This window comes from Chelonia mydas, chromosome 4 (assembly GCF_015237465.2).
Source record: "Chelonia mydas isolate rCheMyd1 chromosome 4, rCheMyd1.pri.v2, whole genome shotgun sequence".
Taxonomy (NCBI): Eukaryota; Metazoa; Chordata; order Testudines; family Cheloniidae; genus Chelonia; species Chelonia mydas.
In genome coordinates this window covers 28,257,297-28,277,135 of record NC_057852.1, presented here as the reverse complement: position 1 = coordinate 28,277,135, position 19,839 = coordinate 28,257,297, and the positions used below count along the sequence as shown (strand labels likewise).

Below are 19,839 nucleotides of genomic sequence, written 5' to 3'. Positions count from 1 at the left end.
TCAGGAGGTCATCAGCGTTCGAACACAAGTTCAGTGGGATATACCAGTGATGCCTAGTGAAAATACCGAGCCTACAGTACAGTTGCAGACAGTGATGTGTGATAGTGCCTCATGTCCCTGTTTCTACTACAAATGACCCTAACACTACACAGCTGGAGGATGTTGCTGATATAGCCACACCAGAAAGTACAGATACTCTTCCAGATGTTGTTGTGATCCCTCCCTGATATTATCCAGAGAGAAATAGTTAACCACCTCTCAGTCATAATTGGTAGCCTGCAGTATATTTAATTTTAAAGTGTCCTTCTCATTAAAAAGAGAGGAGTATGCAGTGTGTAAGTGGTATTATTTGTGGAATTAAAGTAGTATCTCTTTAAATAGTTTGTGAACCCCCTAGTGGCCCTCACTGTCTTCTGTGTTCCAGAAACCAGGCCAGAGTAATAGTGTATGTGCGTAGCTAAGGCTTGAATGTGGTATATATTTATTAAACATGGTTATTCCAGACCCCTCTGTACCCATATGGTTCCTTCCTACTATTACTGTGGTTTAAAGGGCAAAAGACAAAACAGATACCTATGTCAAAACAGAGTATTCAGTAACCAAAGAAAAGCCACAGTTTCCACTTTATGCAGAGAAACCGAGAGCTCAGGGTGTGTATCCTCTCAGAGGAAGCAAAACAAGGCACACCTAGGAACAGGTCTGGTATTATGTATTCTCAGAGCCCCAGAACTTCATTAATAGCTTATGTAGTGCTGATTGATTCTGCAAGCTGGGATTCTCAGGTTATGGCTTCATGGGATAGCCTTAAGAGAAAACACTATTATACAGCACTGTAAGGGCAGAAAGAGGCTAGGGTCGAGTGTGTGGGAGATCTTAGCAGCACGCTAGAAAAATACTTCCTACGCTCTCTAGAAACTCACTAACAAGTATCAGCAAGAACGTTAAATAGAAACGGTATCTGCCAAGTGGGTAGAGAAACTTGAGTTCCTCTGCTGGAAAGCTTTGTCAAATTTTGCCATTGAGATAACAACTGGATACAACTTCACTGAGGTCAATAGAGTTGCACCTATTTACATCAACAGTGAATCTGGCTCCACATCAGTGGCCACTCTCGAAAACTAAATACTTCTCAGGATTATAGGTGTACCTGATTTAAAAACAGGTGACATTACCAGCTTGTTTGGAAAGTGGTTACACTGACATAAATGTTGACCTAATGCTGTAGGGTGGACCAGGCCTAAATCCACTGTCCCGGGCTATTTCCTATCTCGATCTCTTCAGTTTGGGGTATGGCTGCTATAGTCCAAACAGGCTGTAGTGGCTTAACTCAACAGCGTCTCATTATGGACCTTTTGGGGCGTCCTGCAGGGCTGCATAAGTAAGATGGAGGGGACTAACCCCACGACCTGTCTCTTGTTCAGTATCACAGTTCACTCTCTGCGGGGTGCTCCTTGGTCTCCTCAGCCGTCTCCCTTGGTCAGGGATGCAGTGCTTCTTCTCCAGTGGCTGTCCCAGCTCCTAGTGATGCTTCCCCAGTTTAGGGATGCAGCTAGCTCCTGCCTCTTCACCAGTCAGCCCTGAATTGAGCCAGGTCCTTCCTTTTCTTCTCTGTCCTGGCCTGGCATTGGCCGCAGGTATAGCGAGGCATGCCTAGCTGGTCCCCTAGGTTCTCTTTAACCCTTTTCATGCTGGTGTGGGGTTTCTCAGCTTCATCACAAGCCCATAAAAACAAAATGCATTTTAATACCGCCACAAGCAGCATACAGCTCGGAATAAAGAATGCAGGCTGTATCTCCGGACGTGGGGGGGTGGGGATGGAACAGTATCCTGGAAAGCAGTGACTCTGGAAAGAATTTAGGGGTCCTAGTGGACAAGCTATTGAACATGAGCACCCAGTGCGATGCTGTGACACAAATGGCGAATGTGATCCTTGGATGTACAAATGGGAGAAGTTAGTAAGGCTCGGGAGGTGATTTTACCTCTGTATATGGCACTGGTGACACTGTGACTAGAATACTGCATTCAGTTCTGGTGTCCACATTTTAGAAAGGATATTGAAACACTTAGCAAGAGTGAAGAAAAGAGCCACACACATGGTTTGACAACTTAAAACCACAAAACCTTACACTGAGAGACTTAAAGAACACAATTGGTTTATCTCATCAGAAAGAAGACTGAGAGATGACTTGATTGCAGTGTATAAATACCTTCTGTCATAGATTCACAAGATCTGTGTTACGCCTCTGCTTGTAAGCAGTCTCTTAGAAGAGCCCTTTCAGTGTGCCAGAGCCCCAAGGGGTCCCACTCTTCCTTAAGGGTAGGCCAAGCAGCCTCAATGGCTCCAAAAGTGAGCCCTGGGCTCCAGCACTCCTATTTCACACCATGCACTCTTCGCAGAGAGCCCAACTGAGACAGACTCCGGGCCTGAGACTTTTACTCTGCAGGGACCAATGCACCTTTGCAACTATTTGCAGTGACACCAGGAAGCCTTTTCAAAACAGAGAAGGGTTTATTAGTCGATTGGAACACAGCATTGGGAACATAGGTGGTGGGTATAATTGGCCAGGGAAGGCTTAGCCTCCCCTTCTGCTGCCGGACACCCGGTTGTGGGTTTTGGCAGTTCACACGGGAAGTTTTTGCTTCTTATTATGCCCCAGGCAGGTTCCGGGGCAGCTGAGGAGGCGGTACGTGCTCCTCAGCTGCCTGGATTCATTTGTAATCTCCCTAGACTCCAGGATGATTACTGATGAACCCGGGAAGCTGAGTAGCACCTACCACTTCCTCAGCTGCCTCAGAACACGCATGGCATGTATAAAAAGCTCAGGTTCTTTGGGAAGAGACAAGAGCTTTTCCCATGGGGCGGCTTGGGGTCTCAAGAAGAGAGGCGTGGCATGACTGGGGTGGCTCTGGCCAGCCCGGGGCTCCTCTGGCCATGGGGGGCCCTCGGGCAGAAGGGGTGGGGCTAGCCTCCCTGAAGGGGGACTCCACCCGCCACCCATGATTGGGAAGTTCTTGGGTTAGCCAACACTCCATATAAACAAGTGCCGTGGAGTCCTCTTGTTGGCTCTTTCTCACCCCACACTAGAGTTGCAGTGCTAAGACAGGCTCCCTGGCTCCGCGTGGCTCCCAGAAGCGGCTGGCATGTCCCTCTGTCTCCTAGGTGCAGGGGTGGCTACTGGGGCTTCGCACACTGCTCCCGCCCCGAGTGCTGGCTCCACAGCTCCCTTTGTCTGGAAATTGCAGATAATGGGAGCTGCGGGGGCGGGGCCTGCAGGGGAGGGCAGCATGCAGAACCCCCTGGCTGTGCCTCCACGTAGAGGCCATAGAGTCATACTGGCCACTTCCAGGAGGTGCCTGAGGAAAGCGCCACCCAGAGCTCACACCCCAAACCCTCAGCCTTGGGCCCCCTCCTGCACCCAAACTCCCTCCCAGAGCCTGCATCCTGCACCCCCTTCCCCACTCCGAACCCTTTGGCCCTAGCCCAGAGCCCCCTCCTCTATCCCAAACCCCTCATCCTCACCCCAGAACCTGCACCCCAGCTGGACCCCCTCCCATACTCCAATCCCCAGCACGGAGTCCTCTCCCACATCCTGAACCCCTCATTTCTGGCCCCATTCCGGAGCTCTCACTTCCCCCCCCCCCCCCAACCCCCTGTCCCAGCCCAAAGTTCTCTCCCACACTCCGAACCCCTCGGCCCCAGCCGGAACACCCTCCTGCACCCCATATCCCTCATCCCCCAGCCCCTCCCTAGAGCATACACCCCCAATCCCTTGCCCTAGCTAGGTGAAAATGAGCGAGTGAGAGCAAGTGATGGAGGGAGGGAGGATGGAGTGAATGTGGGCAAGGCCTTGGAGAAGGGGTGGGGCGGGGCCTTGGAGCAGGGGGCAGGGCAAGAGTGTTCAGTTTTCTGCAATCAGAAAGTTGGCAACCCTACCCCACACCCATCTCTTTGTCAGTCCCGCGTGAGAATTGCTGAGTCTCTCTGAAGGCCAGCTCTTATCCCAGCCACCTGACACCATTGTCCTCCTGCAGGGCCATGCTGAGTTCACATGTTCTGCCTGCCAGTATGTCTCCTTGCCCCAGTCCTTGGGGCTCCCATTGATATGGGTGGGTGTCAGCCCTCCTTTTAACAAGCCATGCATAGCACTCCAGACAGTTATGTGACACAAGCACTTCACTGTGATCTGTTCTGCCCCAAGAACAACTTCTTAACTCTTCTGCATCACTGGAGTAGCAATCCCAAATCAAGCAAGTTCCTGTCTTGTATGTCATTCCTACAAGTACTGCAACAGTTCCCACTTTGTCATACCTTCACAAGGAAGAAATACTGGGAACTAAAGGGCTCTTTAATCTAGCAGAGAAAGGCATAACAAAGCTGAAAGCTGAAGCCAGACAAATTAAAGTTAGAAATGAGTCAAACAATTTCAACAATTAGGGTGATTAACCATTGGAACAAACTACTAAGAGCCGGGAGGATTCTCCATCTCTTCTTGTCTTCAGATCATTAGTGGATGCCTTTCTGGAAGATATGTTTTAGCCAAAACCAAAAAGTTATGCTTTAGATAAACACAAGTTATGGAGCTCAATAAAGGGGTAACTGGGTGAAATTTAATGGCCTCTGACATACAGGAGGTCAGACTAAAGGATCGCATATGGTTTCTTCTGGTCTAGTCTGCTAGATCAACAAGAGTCTTATTGCTGGATATCTTCTCTCTATGTGAGTGAATATAGCTACCTATCAAACCAGCTCTTAACCTTTCCTTGATAAACTAAACAGATTGAGCTTTACTTTACTTTAGCCTTTTACTGTAAGCCATATTTTCCAGATGTTAAAAGGGACATAATATTCCAATAACTGCCTCACTAAGGTAATATCACTTCCTTGTTCCTGCTCAGTATTTTCCTGTTAATACATCCAAGTTTAGCCCTTTTTGTGTTTAGCCCTTTTTGTCACAGTATCGCACTGAGAGCTCATGTTTAGTTGCTTATCTACAATGACCCCTGAGTGCTTTCCAGAGTCATCTTGCTCAGCTCCCAGAACCAAGTGGCCAAGGCCATGTGGGAATAGTGAGCCACAAGGGATGGCCCAAAGGTGAAGGAGTTTTAGTGTGCATTTGGAACAGGTGACAAAATGTGTTTGTAAAACAGATGAAGCTGGTGCTGAGAACTGTGCTTCCATGTAGAAGCTGTTGTTCTGCAGTTTTTGCAGTCTGATCCCTCTGTTCAGGCTGAACAGAAATTGTGTACATATTGTAAAAGGCATCTTAAGTTTGCACCTGTCCATTTTTTGCCGTGTGAGGAATCAACCCACTATAGTAATCCCAAACTCTTCTTTAACTGCTCTGATTCTGGGACAATATAAAATGTTTTAGTTAATTTAAAAGTACAGTTGCCTGTAGCACTATTCCAGATGTAGAAGGCAAATGAAATATTGTAATATGAGCCTGTCACTGAAAGTGGTAAAATGTTTATTTTTTAAAAGTTTGATTAATTTTAGGGCTGTCAAGCGATTAAAAAAAATTAATCGTGATTAATCTCGCTGTTAATAATAGAATACCATTTATTTAAATATTTTTGGATGTTTTCAACATTTTCAAATATATTGATTTCAATTACAACACAGAATACAAAATGTACAGTACTCACTTTATATTTATTTTTATTACAAATATTTGCACTGTAAAAAGAAATAGTGTTTCTCAATCCCCCATTACGAGTACTGTAGTGCAATCTCTTTATCATGAAAGTTGAACTTACAAATGTAGAATTATGTACAAAAACCCCTGCATTCAAAAATAAAACAATGTAAAACTTTAGAGCCTACAAGTCCCCTCAGTCCTACTTTTAGTTCAGCTAATCGCTCAGGCAAACACGTTTGTTTACATTTGCACGAGATAATGCTGTCTGCTTCTCGTTTACAGTGTCACCTGAAAGTAAGAACAGGCATTCGCATGGCACTGTCGTAGCCGGCATCGCAAGATATTTACGTGCCAGATGCGCTAAAGATTCATATGTCCCTTCTTGCTTCAGCCACCATTCCAGAGGACATGCATCCAGGCTGGTGAATTGACGGATTCTGCTCGATAACGATTCAAAACAGTGCAGACCAATGCATGTTCATTTTCATCATCTGAGTCAGATGATGTCTGACTCTGAGTCTGCCACCAGCAGAAGATTGATTTTCTTTTTTGGTGGTTTGGGTTCTGTAGTTTCTGCACGGAGTGTTGCTCTTTTAAGATGTCTAAAAGCATGCTCCACACCTCGTCCCTCTCAGATTTTGAAAGGCACTTCAGATTCTTAAACCTTGGGTCGAGTGCTGTATCTATCCTTAGAAATCTCACATAGGTACCTTCTTTGTGTTTTGTCAAATCTACAGTGAAAGTGTTCTTAAAATGGACATCATCATCTGAGACTGCGAAAACATGAAATATATGGCAGAATGCGGGTAAAACAGAGCAGGAGACATAAAATTCTCCTCCAAGGAGTTCAATCACAAATTTAGTTAACGCACAATTTTTTAAACTAGCATCAGCAGCATGGACGCATGTCCTCTGGAATGGTGGCAGAAGCATGAAAGGGCATATGAATGTTTAGCATATCTGGCACGTAAATACCTTGCAATGCCAACTACAAAAGTGCCATGCGAATGCCTGTTCTCACTTTCAGGTGACATTGTAAATAAGAAGCGGGCAGCATTATCTCCCATAAATGTAAACAAACTTGTGAGTCTTAGCAGGTGGCTGAACAAGAAGTAGGACTGAGTGGACTTGTAGGCTCTAAAGTTTTACGCTATTTTGTTTTTGAGTGCAGTTATGTAACAAAAAAACTCCTACATTTGTAAGTTGCACTTTAATGATAAAGAGATTGCACTACAGTACTTTTATGAGGTGAACTGAAAAATACTATTTATTTTATCATTTTTACAGTGCAAATATTTGTAATAAAACATAATATAAAGTGAGCAGTGTACACTTTATATTCTGTTTTGTAATTGAAGTCAATATATTTGAAAATGTAGAAAAAACAACCAAAAATATTTAACACATTTCTATGGGGATTCTATTGTTTAACAGTGCGATTAGAACTGTGATTAATTGCAGTTAATTTTTTAAATTACGATTAATTTTTTTGAGTTAATCAGGTGAGTTACCTGCGATTAATCGACAGCCCTAATTAATTTCCATTTAGTGACACCCTACAAATGGATAAACTGTTAGGGATAATTATTACATAGATTATGGTAATCATTATTCCGTTTTACATCCATGTTGGCGATGAAGCATTAAAAAATACTAATGTGTGCCAACAGGTGGTGTTAGTAGAGTGCTGTGACAGTAGTATATTTAAACTTTTGTGACTTGACTTATCTGCATTTATAGTGTTTTGCAAAAGCTGTGCACTAATATTACTACTGCATACAGTCAAGCGTATTGTGACACATTTTTACCTCTTCGTACATACAATTTGCAGGATGTATTGCACACTCTTTTGTGCTCTGTTCTTACTGCTGGTCTCAGCAGATGTTATTAAGAACACACATAAAGCTGATATCCATGTGGCAAATTGTATAGCCATTTGATAAATGAATGTATCATGCACCTTTGACCACATCACCCATTCTCTGCCCACTAATCCATCTTCACAAGCACTTATTCGGACATTCCAAAGAGCTGCCATTAAAAAAAATCCACTGGCCAGAGAAATGTTTTTGTTCTCCCCCAAATGTGATATTTCCCTATTGTCTCCCCCTTCCCACATACTCTCATCAAAAAAGTGACACCTGCTCACGACTTCAGGACAGGCAAGAAACAGTGATAGATTCTTCTGTACCTAAAATGCCACATCTCTATTAAAGCCTGTTATCTTGCAAGCTTGGTGGAACAGATATGGAAGATTTTTACTACCAAAAAGAGGAGTTTCTCATCTTTGCAATGAGAAACATAGTGCTCACTTCTAGACCTGGAAAGTCTCAAGATATTAGACATTTAATTTGACATTTTTCAATATGCTCTTGAAGGCTATTTTAGAAAAATTTATTGCTCTATCTGAGACCTATTGGATTTATGGTAACAAAAGGACCTAATTTTATCAATAGAGGGATACAAAAAATAGTCCCAATATATTATTAATAAATTATGTAAAACATTTCTAAAATAGTTTTTCTCTAATATGTGAGGTATATGCAGAATAGATTGCAGTGGGATGTGGTATAAAGTTGGACTGATACCCATTTGGAATAACTTGCATAATGCAATCATGGCTTTACTGCTTTTGATTACTCAGGCCAACCCAAATTTATACTGATACAATCTTTCTATTGTACCACACCAACATGGATTCCATATTTCCTTTGTGCGTTAGGGGTAGGAACCTATGAATAGACAAGGGAATGTAGGGTGCAGGAAAGAAACTGAGATGTGCAGGGGAATGAGGGGAGCAGAGCAGCAACTGGGAAGTGTGGGGGGATGCAGAAGGGAGAATAGGGTGTAGGTGAATGCGAGGAAAGCAAGAGCGAGACTGAGGGATACCTAGGAATATGAGGAACTGGATGTAGACTGAAGAGGTGCAGGAGACTGAGATGGTATCAGTGGGATTGCAGTATTGCTAATGCTCACAATTTTATTGTGAGTTTCTGAATATTTGGTGTTTTTTTCTTAAGGCCTCAGCTTCTGGAATCATGCTTAACTGTGAATCTCAGCTTTCGTATAAAAAGAAAGTAAGTTTCTAGCCCTCATGGTTGAGAAAAGCTTTAAAATGTGAACCCTAAAAGATCCCACACCAGCAGGCAACTGACAATAAGACAAAACGTATGATTTTTGAAATCTCATGATTGGTTTAAAAATCCCCTGATTTTTGGTAGACCTGACACATGATGTTAGAATATTTGGGGTTGGCAATACTGGAATAGGGGATGACAGAATGGGAAAACGTGATGGAAGGAAACTGTGAAGGGGAAAGGAAGGAAAATATGGGATGCAGTTATGGGACAGGAGACACTCAGGGAGAGTGGAGGAAGAATGTGAGTGAGGCAGAAGACTGGATAGAGCAGGGAGAGAGTGAGATATGATAGTAATAAGGGAAGGGAATAGAGAAGAATAGAATGGCAGCTCTTCCCACCCTAAGGGCTAGGAAAGGGTACGGGCCATCAATGGGGAGGTTTACATAAGAATGGCCACTCTGGGTTAGACCAATGGTCCTTCTAGCCCAGTACCCTGTCTTCCAACAGTGGCCAGTGTCAGCTACTTCAGAAGGAATGAACAGAACAGGGCAATTCATCTGTGATCCAGCCCCTGTTGTCCAGTCCCAACTTCTGGCAGTCAGAGGTTTAAAGACACTGGGAGCGTGGGTTTGCATCCCTGCCATCTTGGCTAATAGACATTGATTGACTTATCCTCCATGAAGGCATCTAACTCTCTTTTTTTGAACCCCGTTATGCTTTTGGTCTTCACAGCATCTCCTGGCAGTGAGTTCTATAGGTTGATTGTGCATTGTGTGAAGAAGTATTTCCTCCTTATGTCTGTTTCAATTTAATTTGTGTTCTTATGTTCTTGAGTAACCCCTGTTTTTTGTGTTATGTTAAGGGGTAAGTAACCCTTCCTTATTCACTTTCTCCACACCATTAATGATTTAATAGATCTCTATCATATCATCACTTAGTTGTCTCTTTTCTAAGCTGAACAGTCCTGGTCTTTAATTTCTCCTCATATGGAAGCTGTCCCATACCACTAATCATTTTTGTTGCCCTTCTCTGTACTTCTTCCAATTCTAATATATCTTTTTTGAGATGGGGCGACCAGAACAGCATGCAGTATTCAAGGTCTGGGTGTACCATGGATTTATATAGTGGCATTATGATATGTACTGTCTTATTTGTTATCCCTTTCCTAATGATTCCTAACAGGGTTGGTTTTGGGGTTTTGTGTGTGGGTGGTTTTGTTTTTTATTTTTGACTGACACTGCATATTGAGCAGATGGTTTCAGAGAACTATCCACAATGACTCCAAGATCTCTTTCTTGATTGGTAACCGCTAATGTAGACCCCATCATTTTATATAGTTGGGATAATGTTTTTCAATGTGCGCTACTTTGCATTTATCAACAATGAATTTCATCTGCCATTTTCTTGCCCACTTCACCCAGTTTTGGGAGATCCCCTTATAACTCTTTGCAGTCAGCTTTAGACTTAACTATCTTGAGTAATTTTATACCCTCTGCAGACTTTGCTATCTCACTGTTTACCCTTTTTTTCCCCAGATCATGTGTGAATATGTTGAACAGCACTGGTCTCAGAACAGATCCTTGGGAGGTGCTATTTACCCCTTCCATTTATTTCTACCCTTTATTTATTATCTTTTCACCAGTTACTGATCCATGAGAGGAGGATGGCCCCTCTTATCCCATGACTACTTAGTTTTCATAAGAGACTTTGGTGAGGGAACTTGTCAAACGCTTTATGAAAATGCACGTACACTATATCCACTGGGATTAGCCCTGTCTATATGTTTGTTGACCCCCCTCAAAGAATTGTAATAGATTGGTGAGGCATGATTTCCCTTTACAAAAGCCATGTTGACTTTTCCTCAAGAAAGTATGTTTGTTTATGTGTCTGATAATTCTGTTCTTTACTGTAGTCTCAACCAAGTTATCTGGTACTCAGGTTAGGCTTACTGACCTGTATTTTCCAGGATTGCCTCTAGAGACTTTTTAAAAAAACTGGTGTCACATTAGCTATCCGCCAATCACCTAGCAGAAACTGATTTAAGTGATAGGTTACATACCAAGTTAGGAGTTCTGCAATTTCATATTTGAGTTCCTTCAGAACTCTTACGTGACTTATTACTGTTTATCAATTTGTTTCAAAACCTCCCCTGCTAACACCCCAATCTAGGGCAGTTCCTCAGATTTGTCACCTAAAAAGAATGACTCAGGAGTGGGAATCTCCCTCACATCCTTTGCAGTGAAAACCAATGCAAAGAATTAATTTAGCTTCTCTGCAATGGCCTTGTTTTCCTTTGGTGCTCCTTTAGCACCTCTCTTGTCTAGTAGCCCCTCTGACTGTTTGGCAGGTTTCTTGCCTCTGCTGCACTTAAAAAATTGTTTTGTTGTTAGTTTTTGTGTCTTTTCCTAGTTGCTCGTCACATTCTTTTTTGTCCTGGCTAATTATGGTTTTATACCTAACTTGCTGGAGTTTATGCTCCTTTCTATTTTCCGCAGTAGGATTTGACTTCCAATTTTTAAAAGATGTCTTTTTGTCTCTGACCACCTGTTTTACTCTGTCATTTAGCCATGGTGGCACTTTTTCACTCCTCTTACTGTTTATTTCTTGGTACGGGGAGGGGGGGGGGTTGTTTACATATAGTTTGAGGCTCTATTATGGTGTTTTTTAAAAGTTTCTATGCCGCTTGCAGGCATTTTATTCTTGTGACTGTTCCTTTTAATTTCCATTTAACTAGCCGCCTCATTTTTTATGTAGTGTCCCTTTTTGAAGTTAAATGCTACCGTTGTGGGTTTCTTTGGTATTTTCCTCCCCATAAGGATGTTAAATGTAATTACATAATGGTTGCTGTTATAGAGCAGTTCAGCTATATTCAGCTTTTGTACCAGACCCTGTGTTCCACTTAAGACTAAATTTCTAAGAATTTCTTTGTGGGTTCCAGAACTAGCTGCTCCAGGAAGCAGTCATTAATGGTGTCTAGAAATTTTATCTCTGCATCCCATCCTGTGGTGACATGCTGTCCATCCGTATGGGGAAAGTTGAAATCCCCCATAGTCATTGGGTTTTCTGTTTCTGAGCCTCGAGCATTTCGCAATTACTGTCACCATCCTGGTCAGGTGGTTGGTAATAATATTCCTATTCCTATATATGGAATTTCTATGCATAGAGATCCTATGATACTGTTTGATTCATTTAAGATATCTACTATATTTGACTGTATACTTTTTTGACATAGTGTCACTCCCCCACCAGTGTGACCTACTCTGTCATTCCTATATATTTCATACCCTGGCATTACTGTGTCTTATTATTGTTGTTCCACCGAGTTTTTGTGATGCCTGTTAAAAGAGGATATCGATGTAATACCAGACACTCTGTTTCACCTTCTTAGTATTTAGACTTCTTGCATTTGTGTACAAGCACTTATAAAATTTGTCACTATTTAGTTCTCTGCCTTCATGTGATGTAATTGCATGGGACTTTTTCATGTGACTGTTTCTCTTCAGTTCCTACTTGTAACTTATCAACTTTTATCCTCTCCTTTTTACTAGGATATAGAGTATACACTTTAATGAATGCAAGGGATGTTTGTGACCGAACAGTGTGATTCTCTGCACCTCCTGGCTTTCCCCCAGCTCTTAGTTTAAAAAGGTTTTAGAGGAGTTTTTAATTTTAATTTTACATGCCAGCAGTCTGGTTCTGTTTTACTTCAGGTGGAACCCATCTTTCCTGTATAGGCTCTTCCTTTCCCAAAAGGTGTCCCAATTCCAAACAAACCTAAATCCCTCCTCTAAACACAGTCATCTCATCCAGAGATTGAAACCATTCAGTTCTGCCTGTCTAACTGGCCCTGACTGGGGAACTGGAAAAATTTCAGAGAAAGCTGCCATGGAGGTCCTGGACTTCAATCTTTTATCTACCAGCCTCAATTTGGCCTGTAGGACCTCTCTCCTACCTTCTGCTCTGTTATTGGTACCTACATGTACCATAACTACTGGCTCCTCTGCAGCACAAAGTAAAACTATTTCCCCATGTTTATTCCACTCTCTTCCCCCCCCCCCCCCCCCCCCCCCCCACTCCCGTTCCTCAGACGTTCTTGTCAAAGGCTGGAAATGGCCCACCTTGATTATCACTACAAAAGGTTTTCTTTTCTCCCCTCTCCCTCGCTGGTAATAGCTCATCTTAAGTGATCACGCTCCTTACAGTGTGTATGATAACACCCATTGTTTCATGGTCTCTGTGTATATAAATCTCCCCACTGTATTTTCCACTGAATGCATCCGATGAAGTGAGCTGTAGCTCACGAAAGCTTATGCTCAAATAAATTGGTTAGTCTCTAAGGTGCCACAAGTCCTCCTTTTCTTTTTGCCAAAACAGACTAACACGGCTGCTACTCTGAAACCAACTATCTATATTTCTACATATCTACATTTTTACAAGTGGAATACAGTTTGAATTTTGAACCTGTAATGATCACCCACACTTTAGGGAGTGGGCAGCTTCTCCCTAAAGGCTCAAAAACAAATTGAACAAACAACTGAAGTCAATTTAAAAAAACAAAACAAAACACCCCACCACCATTTATCATTTTTACAAATGTTTAAACCAATCTCATGCTTTACAGAAAGGGACGTGCCTGCTGACAGCTTGGGGGTTGGCAGTGCTGCCATGGACAAGATCCCAAGGTGGCACCTTTATTTTGGATCACCTTCAAAGCTATTTAATATTCCAGACTGCGGAGAAAGCGGCTCTCCCCACCCGGGCAGGAGCCTCTGCTCCACCCGAGGGTGTAATTTAGCCATGGCCTAGGGCAGCGCCCTCCTCTCCTGCGCATCCATCGCCGCAGGCCAAGTGGCACAGGGGCAGGCTGGGGCTCCCGCTCCCCCAGGGCCGGGTTCTCTGCTGCCAGCCGGAGAAGCCGTTTCAAGAGCCCCCCCCCCCCCCCCCGATCAGCCCAGAGGCTCAAGTGCCCCCCGCACGGGCGTTCAGCCTGAGGGCAGGATCAGGCCCCCGGCCGGCAGGGGGGCCAGGGGACAGCTCCCGCGCGGGCTGCCTGCAGCTCCCGCTCCTGTGGCGTCAGCACAGTCTCGCCTCCCCGCGCGGGGCAGAGGCTGCCAGGGGCCAGCGCCCCCCAGCCCCGCGGGGGCAGCCCGCCTCCCGCCTCGCCCCGGCCCTGCGATGTGTGCGCGGCTCCGCCCCCTCCGCCCGCTGCGCTCCGGGGGCGGGGGGCGGGCTCAGGGAGGGAGGGAGGTCGGCAGCAGGAAGGCGCAGCGTGGCCAGGGGGGGCTCGAGCGTCTCGCTGCTCCCGCGGGGACGGTCCGGTGCTGGCAGCATCTGCCCGGGCAGCGCGGCGGCGCCTCTCTCTCTCCCCAGCAGCCGCGGGAGCCTCCTCGATGTGTGAGAGGAGGTGGGAGCTGCTCGCCGGCCATCCCCGGGACTCGGCGCCCGCTCCATGCATCGCTGAGCCGAGCCGCCGCCAAGCCCGCTCCTGCTGCAGCCGCTAATCTCCCCTCCCCAGCCCGCCCCGCTCCCTCCCGGCCGGCTGCTGCTCGCCTCCCTGCCGCGCTGCCGGACCCGCGCCGTTTGCTTCCACTCGGGCTGCCAGCACCGCGTCTTCATGAGCCCAGAGGATGTCCGGGAAGCATTACAAAGGGCCCGAAGTCAGCTGCTGTATCAAATATTTTATCTTTGGCTTCAATGTCATTTTCTGGGTAAGTGCCACCGGTGCAACGCACGGAAAGGACCGTCAGGAGCGTGTGAAAAATGCAAACCCGAGAGCGGTGTGTGTTCCTCCTCCTCCGCAGCCTCCCCGATAAGCCACATCCATCCCCCGTCGCTGTGATCATACAGGTTCGCATGTTGGCTGCTGCCTGCCTCTTGAAACAAAGCTTTCTCCCGCTTCCCTCCTCCCTCTTAATTGCTTTTGTTGTAGGTGTGAAGAGTGTCCCTCCCCTCCCCCTTTGTCATGGAAGAAGTAGAGAATTGACGAGACACCCAGGCCTGGAGAATGGGTTGATCTGCATGTGTTATTGTAATGTCCCCGAGGAAAATCGTAGATCAAGTTCGAGGAGCAATGCAGTTTGGGAGGATGGTTACACGGTGACTTGTAGGGTTATGCAGGTGGTTTGCTGTGATTCGATATTGTTTAATAATAATAATTAATAATGCGAGCGACGAAACTGTGTTCCCCCCTCTGAAGCCCAGGCTCTTATAATGGTTTGGTTGAGCGCTTGCTTGACAGCGGCTGTGTTGCTGGTCTTGTCTTGGTTGTACTGTATCCTTTGGCACCATCTGTAGCGTTGTGTATGGAGTAGCCAGAGCTGTGTATTAGAGCATAACTTTCATATAATAATTCTAGCAGGTTTTTTACATGCCTGTTTTGAATGAGATACGCATTTAACATGATGCATACTCTATAAAGTCAGGGTCAATACAGCAGATGGGTTTATACGTTATTGGAAACAATAAAATATGGCCTCATCCATGTATATATCGTTCATTATAGCAGGAGAGGGGCTCTTGTATTTATAAAGCACATCTCACTGTAATTTATACCAATTAGCAATGATGAAGACAGACTTATGTGCTTGGGGGGGGGATGACTGTGAAAGCATGTGTGAACACAGACTCAGAATGCAGGAATTTAAAAATTGGCAATAAAAGATTCTGAACTTCATTATTACAGATGGGGAAAACTGTTACTTTTCCCTTCTCATCTCATCACCAGTACAGAGCTTCTGATTACCTTCAGCACCCATGGGAAAAAATAGATAAGGACCAGGTGATAACAAGTGTTTAGTGATGATGTGATGTCTCTTTTCCTGGAAAGTAAAGATCTCTGGAAGACTGTCATAGTTTTTTAAAGTGGTTATTTTGAACAAACAAAAAAGAAACTTGATTTTTTTTAACATAATCTTAAAATAGTTCACTCATTTTATTATTAATGTTTACTTGTCCCCTTCCTTACCTCCTATCATACCTGGTACTTTAAAGCGTCACACGGTGTCTTTCAACAGCCGCGTCAGTTGTTTTATTTGCTCCAGTTTTAAAGGTGTGTGTGTGTTTAATTCCTCTACATGTGTGATGCAATGAACACAGATGTTTTCTGGCAAAAAACCAGAAGGGTTTGCACTTGCAGAATACCTGTATACCATTCCAGTGGCCCTCAGGATCAACCGGGAGAAGGATTATTTTGATACCCTAATAAATGTGGTGTGTTTGTTGGCCAACCAGTCATTTTCAATGAGTGAGATACTATGCTTCTCCCTATTTAACTGTGCTTGCCTCGACCTATAAATACTAAGTATGTGGACAATGGCAGTTGGATCAGTGTCTTTTTTCTTATGTCGGCTTATATGTTTGCATGAAAGGGACACAGGAGGCTAACAAATTATTTACTACTTTTTATGTTGGTTGGCTGAGGCTCACTCAGTTTCTGCTATCAAAATGAATAGCAGAGTTCCATGTGTCACAGTTGAATTGGTGGATCACAGATTTCTGAGGGAAGGTCCTTGGGCTGTATGGTGCAGTGGGAGAGGCGGCCGCTGGACTGGGAATCATGAGGCTTGAGTTTATTTCCAACTCTGCTGTTGGCTTGTTGTGTGGCCTCGATATCTGAATTTCCCTATTTGCAAAATGCAGTCCATGATACTTGCCCTCCTTTACAAAGCCCCTTGAGATATACAGCGCTTTTCATCTATAGAGGAGTTATGTGTTTTTATTGTCTTAGTTACTTCCTCAAAACAGTACTGGCTTTTTGTGAGGAGAGGCCACATGTACCACAGTTCCAAATAATAGGCAGTCATCTTCCAGAGTATGTTTAATGTAGTTTTCTTGACTTGATAGCAACTTGCTCAGTGTTCAATTACTCAGCTGAGCCAGAGCTCACGTAAAGGAAAAAATAATTTCAGTTGCCTATACAAGGAGAGCAGTACTTGAGGATAACTGCACCTTTAGTTGTTTTAAGAAAGCTCAGATCTTTTACTGAGAATAAGAGTACTTCTGGCACCTTGGAGACTAAATAAATTGGTTAGTCTCTAAGGTGCCACCAATACTCCTTTTCTTTTTGCGAATACAGACTAACACGGCTGCTACTCTGAAACTTTACTGAGAATGGTTTCAGAGCAGCAGCCGTGTTAGTCTGTATTCGCAAAAAGAAAAGGAGTACTGGTGGCACCTTAGAGACTAACAAATTTATTTGAGCATAAGCTTTCGTGAGCTACAGCTCACTTCATCGGATGCATTGTTAGTCTCTAAGGTGCCACAAGTACTCCTTTTCTTTTTGCTTAATAGAAGAGGCAGGGATGTTTAAAACTAACAAATGTCCTTTCTCCAAAACGTTACTTGAACACTGAAACAAAATATAAACCAAACGAAACAAAGATTTAAATACGGGAAAGGGATATTTAGTCTATCTGTTGCTCAGCTTTCCCTTTCCAGGCCTTTGTTGACTAGAGCACTGCCCCAGGCTTTAACTTGATCGGTTTAATGTGTGTTAAGACATGCTCTGCGGTTTCTGCACTACACTTCTAGAGTGTATGTTACCTAACACATACTAGCACAGAGGTGTGCAAACTACGACCCGTGGGCCACATCCGGCCAGCGGGACTGTCCTGCCCAGCGCTTGAGCTCCTGGCCAGGGAGGCTAGCCCCCGGTCCTTCCCGCGCTGTACCCCGCCCCTGCTGCCTCACCGCAGCGCCGCCAGCGCTCTGGGCAGCAGGGTTGCATGCTCCTGCCAGGCAGTGCGGCAGAGTGTCTGGCTCCAGCTGGGCGGAGGGGCTGCCAGACGTGCCGCTCTGAGCGGCATGGTAAGGGGGCCGAGGCCGGGGGTTGGATAAGGGGCAAGGAGTCTTGGGGGGTAGTCAGGGGACAAGGAACAGGAGGTGGTTGGATGGGGCGGAGGTTCGGGGCGGGGTGGTCAGGGAGCAGGGTGGGTTGGATAGGCGTGGGAGTCATGGGGGGGCCTGTCAGAGGGCGGGAGTGTGGATAGGGGTTGGGACAGAGAGCGGGGGGGGTGGGTGGGTTGGATAGGGGGTGGGGTCCCGGGGGGCGGTTAGGGGCAGGGGTCCCAGGAAGGGGTGGTCAGGGGACAAGGACCAGGGAGGGGGTTGGATTGGTTGGGGGTTCAGAGAGGGGCAGTCGGGGAGGGAAGTGGGAGGGGGGGAAATAGGGGGTAGGGGCCAGACTGTTTGGGGAGGCACAGCCTTCCCTACCCGGCCCTCCATACAGTTTTGCAACCCCTATGTGGCCCCCGGGCGAAAAAGTTTGCCCACCCCTGTTCTAGCAACCTTTAAATCCTAGTCTAGACAAAACCAGTGTCTTCCAGCCTATGAAGGACCTGAATTCCTAACATAAAAATCAAAAGGGAAGAAAAATAGCTTCTGTTTATTTTTTAATTACCAAAAACTCTGTCAGGCCTTCTTTATATGTCAGAATGAACCCAAAAAGGCACAAGACTGGCTTTCCCCTCTGCAAATCAGGTTTAAGCTGTTACTTATTTCCAAGTAAATTAAGGCCACATTCTGTCCTTTGTTGCAATCAATGGAAACTGCATATGTATGTCTCATGGCAGAATTTGGACCATACTCTGGTTCCAGTGACCCTAAACTAATAGAGAAGGAAGGTACAGAGAACTTTAGCACATCAAACAGAAGCCTGTATTTTTTCTTATGATTCACCGTAAATTGCAAGATGTAGTGGGATGATGATACATCAGCATATTACAAGTCATAATTTGTGTTTTAATTTGCTAGGCATCTGTTAGTTTTGATAGTAACCATATGGGAGTCTAAATTGTCTTCTGAATTACAGGAAGATAGTAAAAAGAAAGCTAAATATGGTGCTGTAAGTGTCCTACAAGAAAAGAGTTGAAAAGTGCATTGACATGCGAGGAACAAGTAATTGACTGCTTGCTTGGATTCTGTAGTTCATTGATAGTGTGTTCTCAAGGTGACATAGAATCATTTCCCCATGACACTGTGTTTTCAGAAATCGAAAAATGAAATTTGGAAATACAGTTTTTTTCTCCTCCAAAAATTTTAATGAGAGATTGTTTTAGCGTGATCTTTAAACAGCTATAATGTTTTATCCATAGAAAGTACTCTTGGAAGATAACCATCCAGTTAAGGATGAATGCATTTCAGGACAAAATTGGATGGTCAGGGTGCTTCCCCTTCTCCCACCCCCCTGCTTCCACTCTAGATTCAATCCATTTACGTCTGTTGTTCCGCCATTTTGATACATCGGAGAATATTTCATAATAGATACCAGAAATAGAAAAAACCTTGTCTTGGAAAATATATATAATAACTGCTTTGTAACTCTGAAAGTTGGTGAATGCATATTGATATACTCGATAAATTGTCATGAGCTTCCTTCCTCCTGCCTCCAAAAAACCCTATCTACTTTTGTAGTAACAAACATTTTTAACTATAAACTATGTCCACATTCTAGAACAGCTCATTTGGACAAAACACACAACTCAAATTGAGCAAAAGAGAGCATATTTGTGTTTATGGGCATACATACATACACATTTGCGCGTTGTATGCATGGGCACATAGAGAAAGCGAATACATGACAGGTAGTGGAAGGAAAGAAATATTTTTAAGTGGAAATCCAAGAAAGCAGTTTAAAAAAATCTTCCAACCATGAAGTGTAATTAGCACATTACTATTACAAGTAGAAGCTTTCTGTTTTGGGACTAGGCGAATGCAAGGTGGAAGAGAGAGAACTTTCCTTGAAGTACTAATATTTTTCTTCTCAATATGTTTTAAACCAAAAATCAAATATTTGTTCTTTGCGAGTGGAAGACTCTGTGGATCTAGGCCCTTAAATAATACTAGTGCTGAAATATAATCATCAACCTTGGATTATTCTTAAACTCTATAAGACTGTAGTAGTAAATGGTTGAGAGGTGACTGGAAACCTGAGCTTGCAGTCAGTGAAAAACACACAAAATTCTTCAGAAGTGTCCCGTCCCCTCCTCGTCCCGCCCCAGGCTCCGTTAGGCACTGATCCTGGAAATAGATCACTGCTGTAGACCCTCATGTTTATCCATGCAGAATCCCATTGCCTTAAATAGGATTCCCTTTATATGTAAGGGTCTGCACTGGTGCATTCG

The 19,839-nt window shown here is 44.4% G+C and overlaps 1 protein-coding gene across 4 annotated transcripts in view; it reads left to right on the top strand.

Moving 5' to 3' along the window:
* The first annotated feature begins 13,860 nt into the window (after positions 1 to 13,860).
* Positions 13,861 to 19,839, top strand: part of TSPAN5 (tetraspanin 5) — a 114,236-nt gene continuing 108,257 nt past the window's right edge. The window contains exon 1 of one of the 4 annotated variants that reach the window (XM_037896947.2): positions 13,861 to 14,427. In XM_037896947.2, coding sequence (XP_037752875.1) covers positions 14,347 to 14,427 — 81 coding nt within the window. In that variant the 5' untranslated portion in view covers positions 13,861 to 14,346. Of the gene's footprint in view, positions 14,567 to 19,839 lie in introns of all 4 variants that reach the window. The other 3 variants (XM_043545204.1, XM_037896946.2, XM_037896948.2) reach the window with 3 other exon arrangements.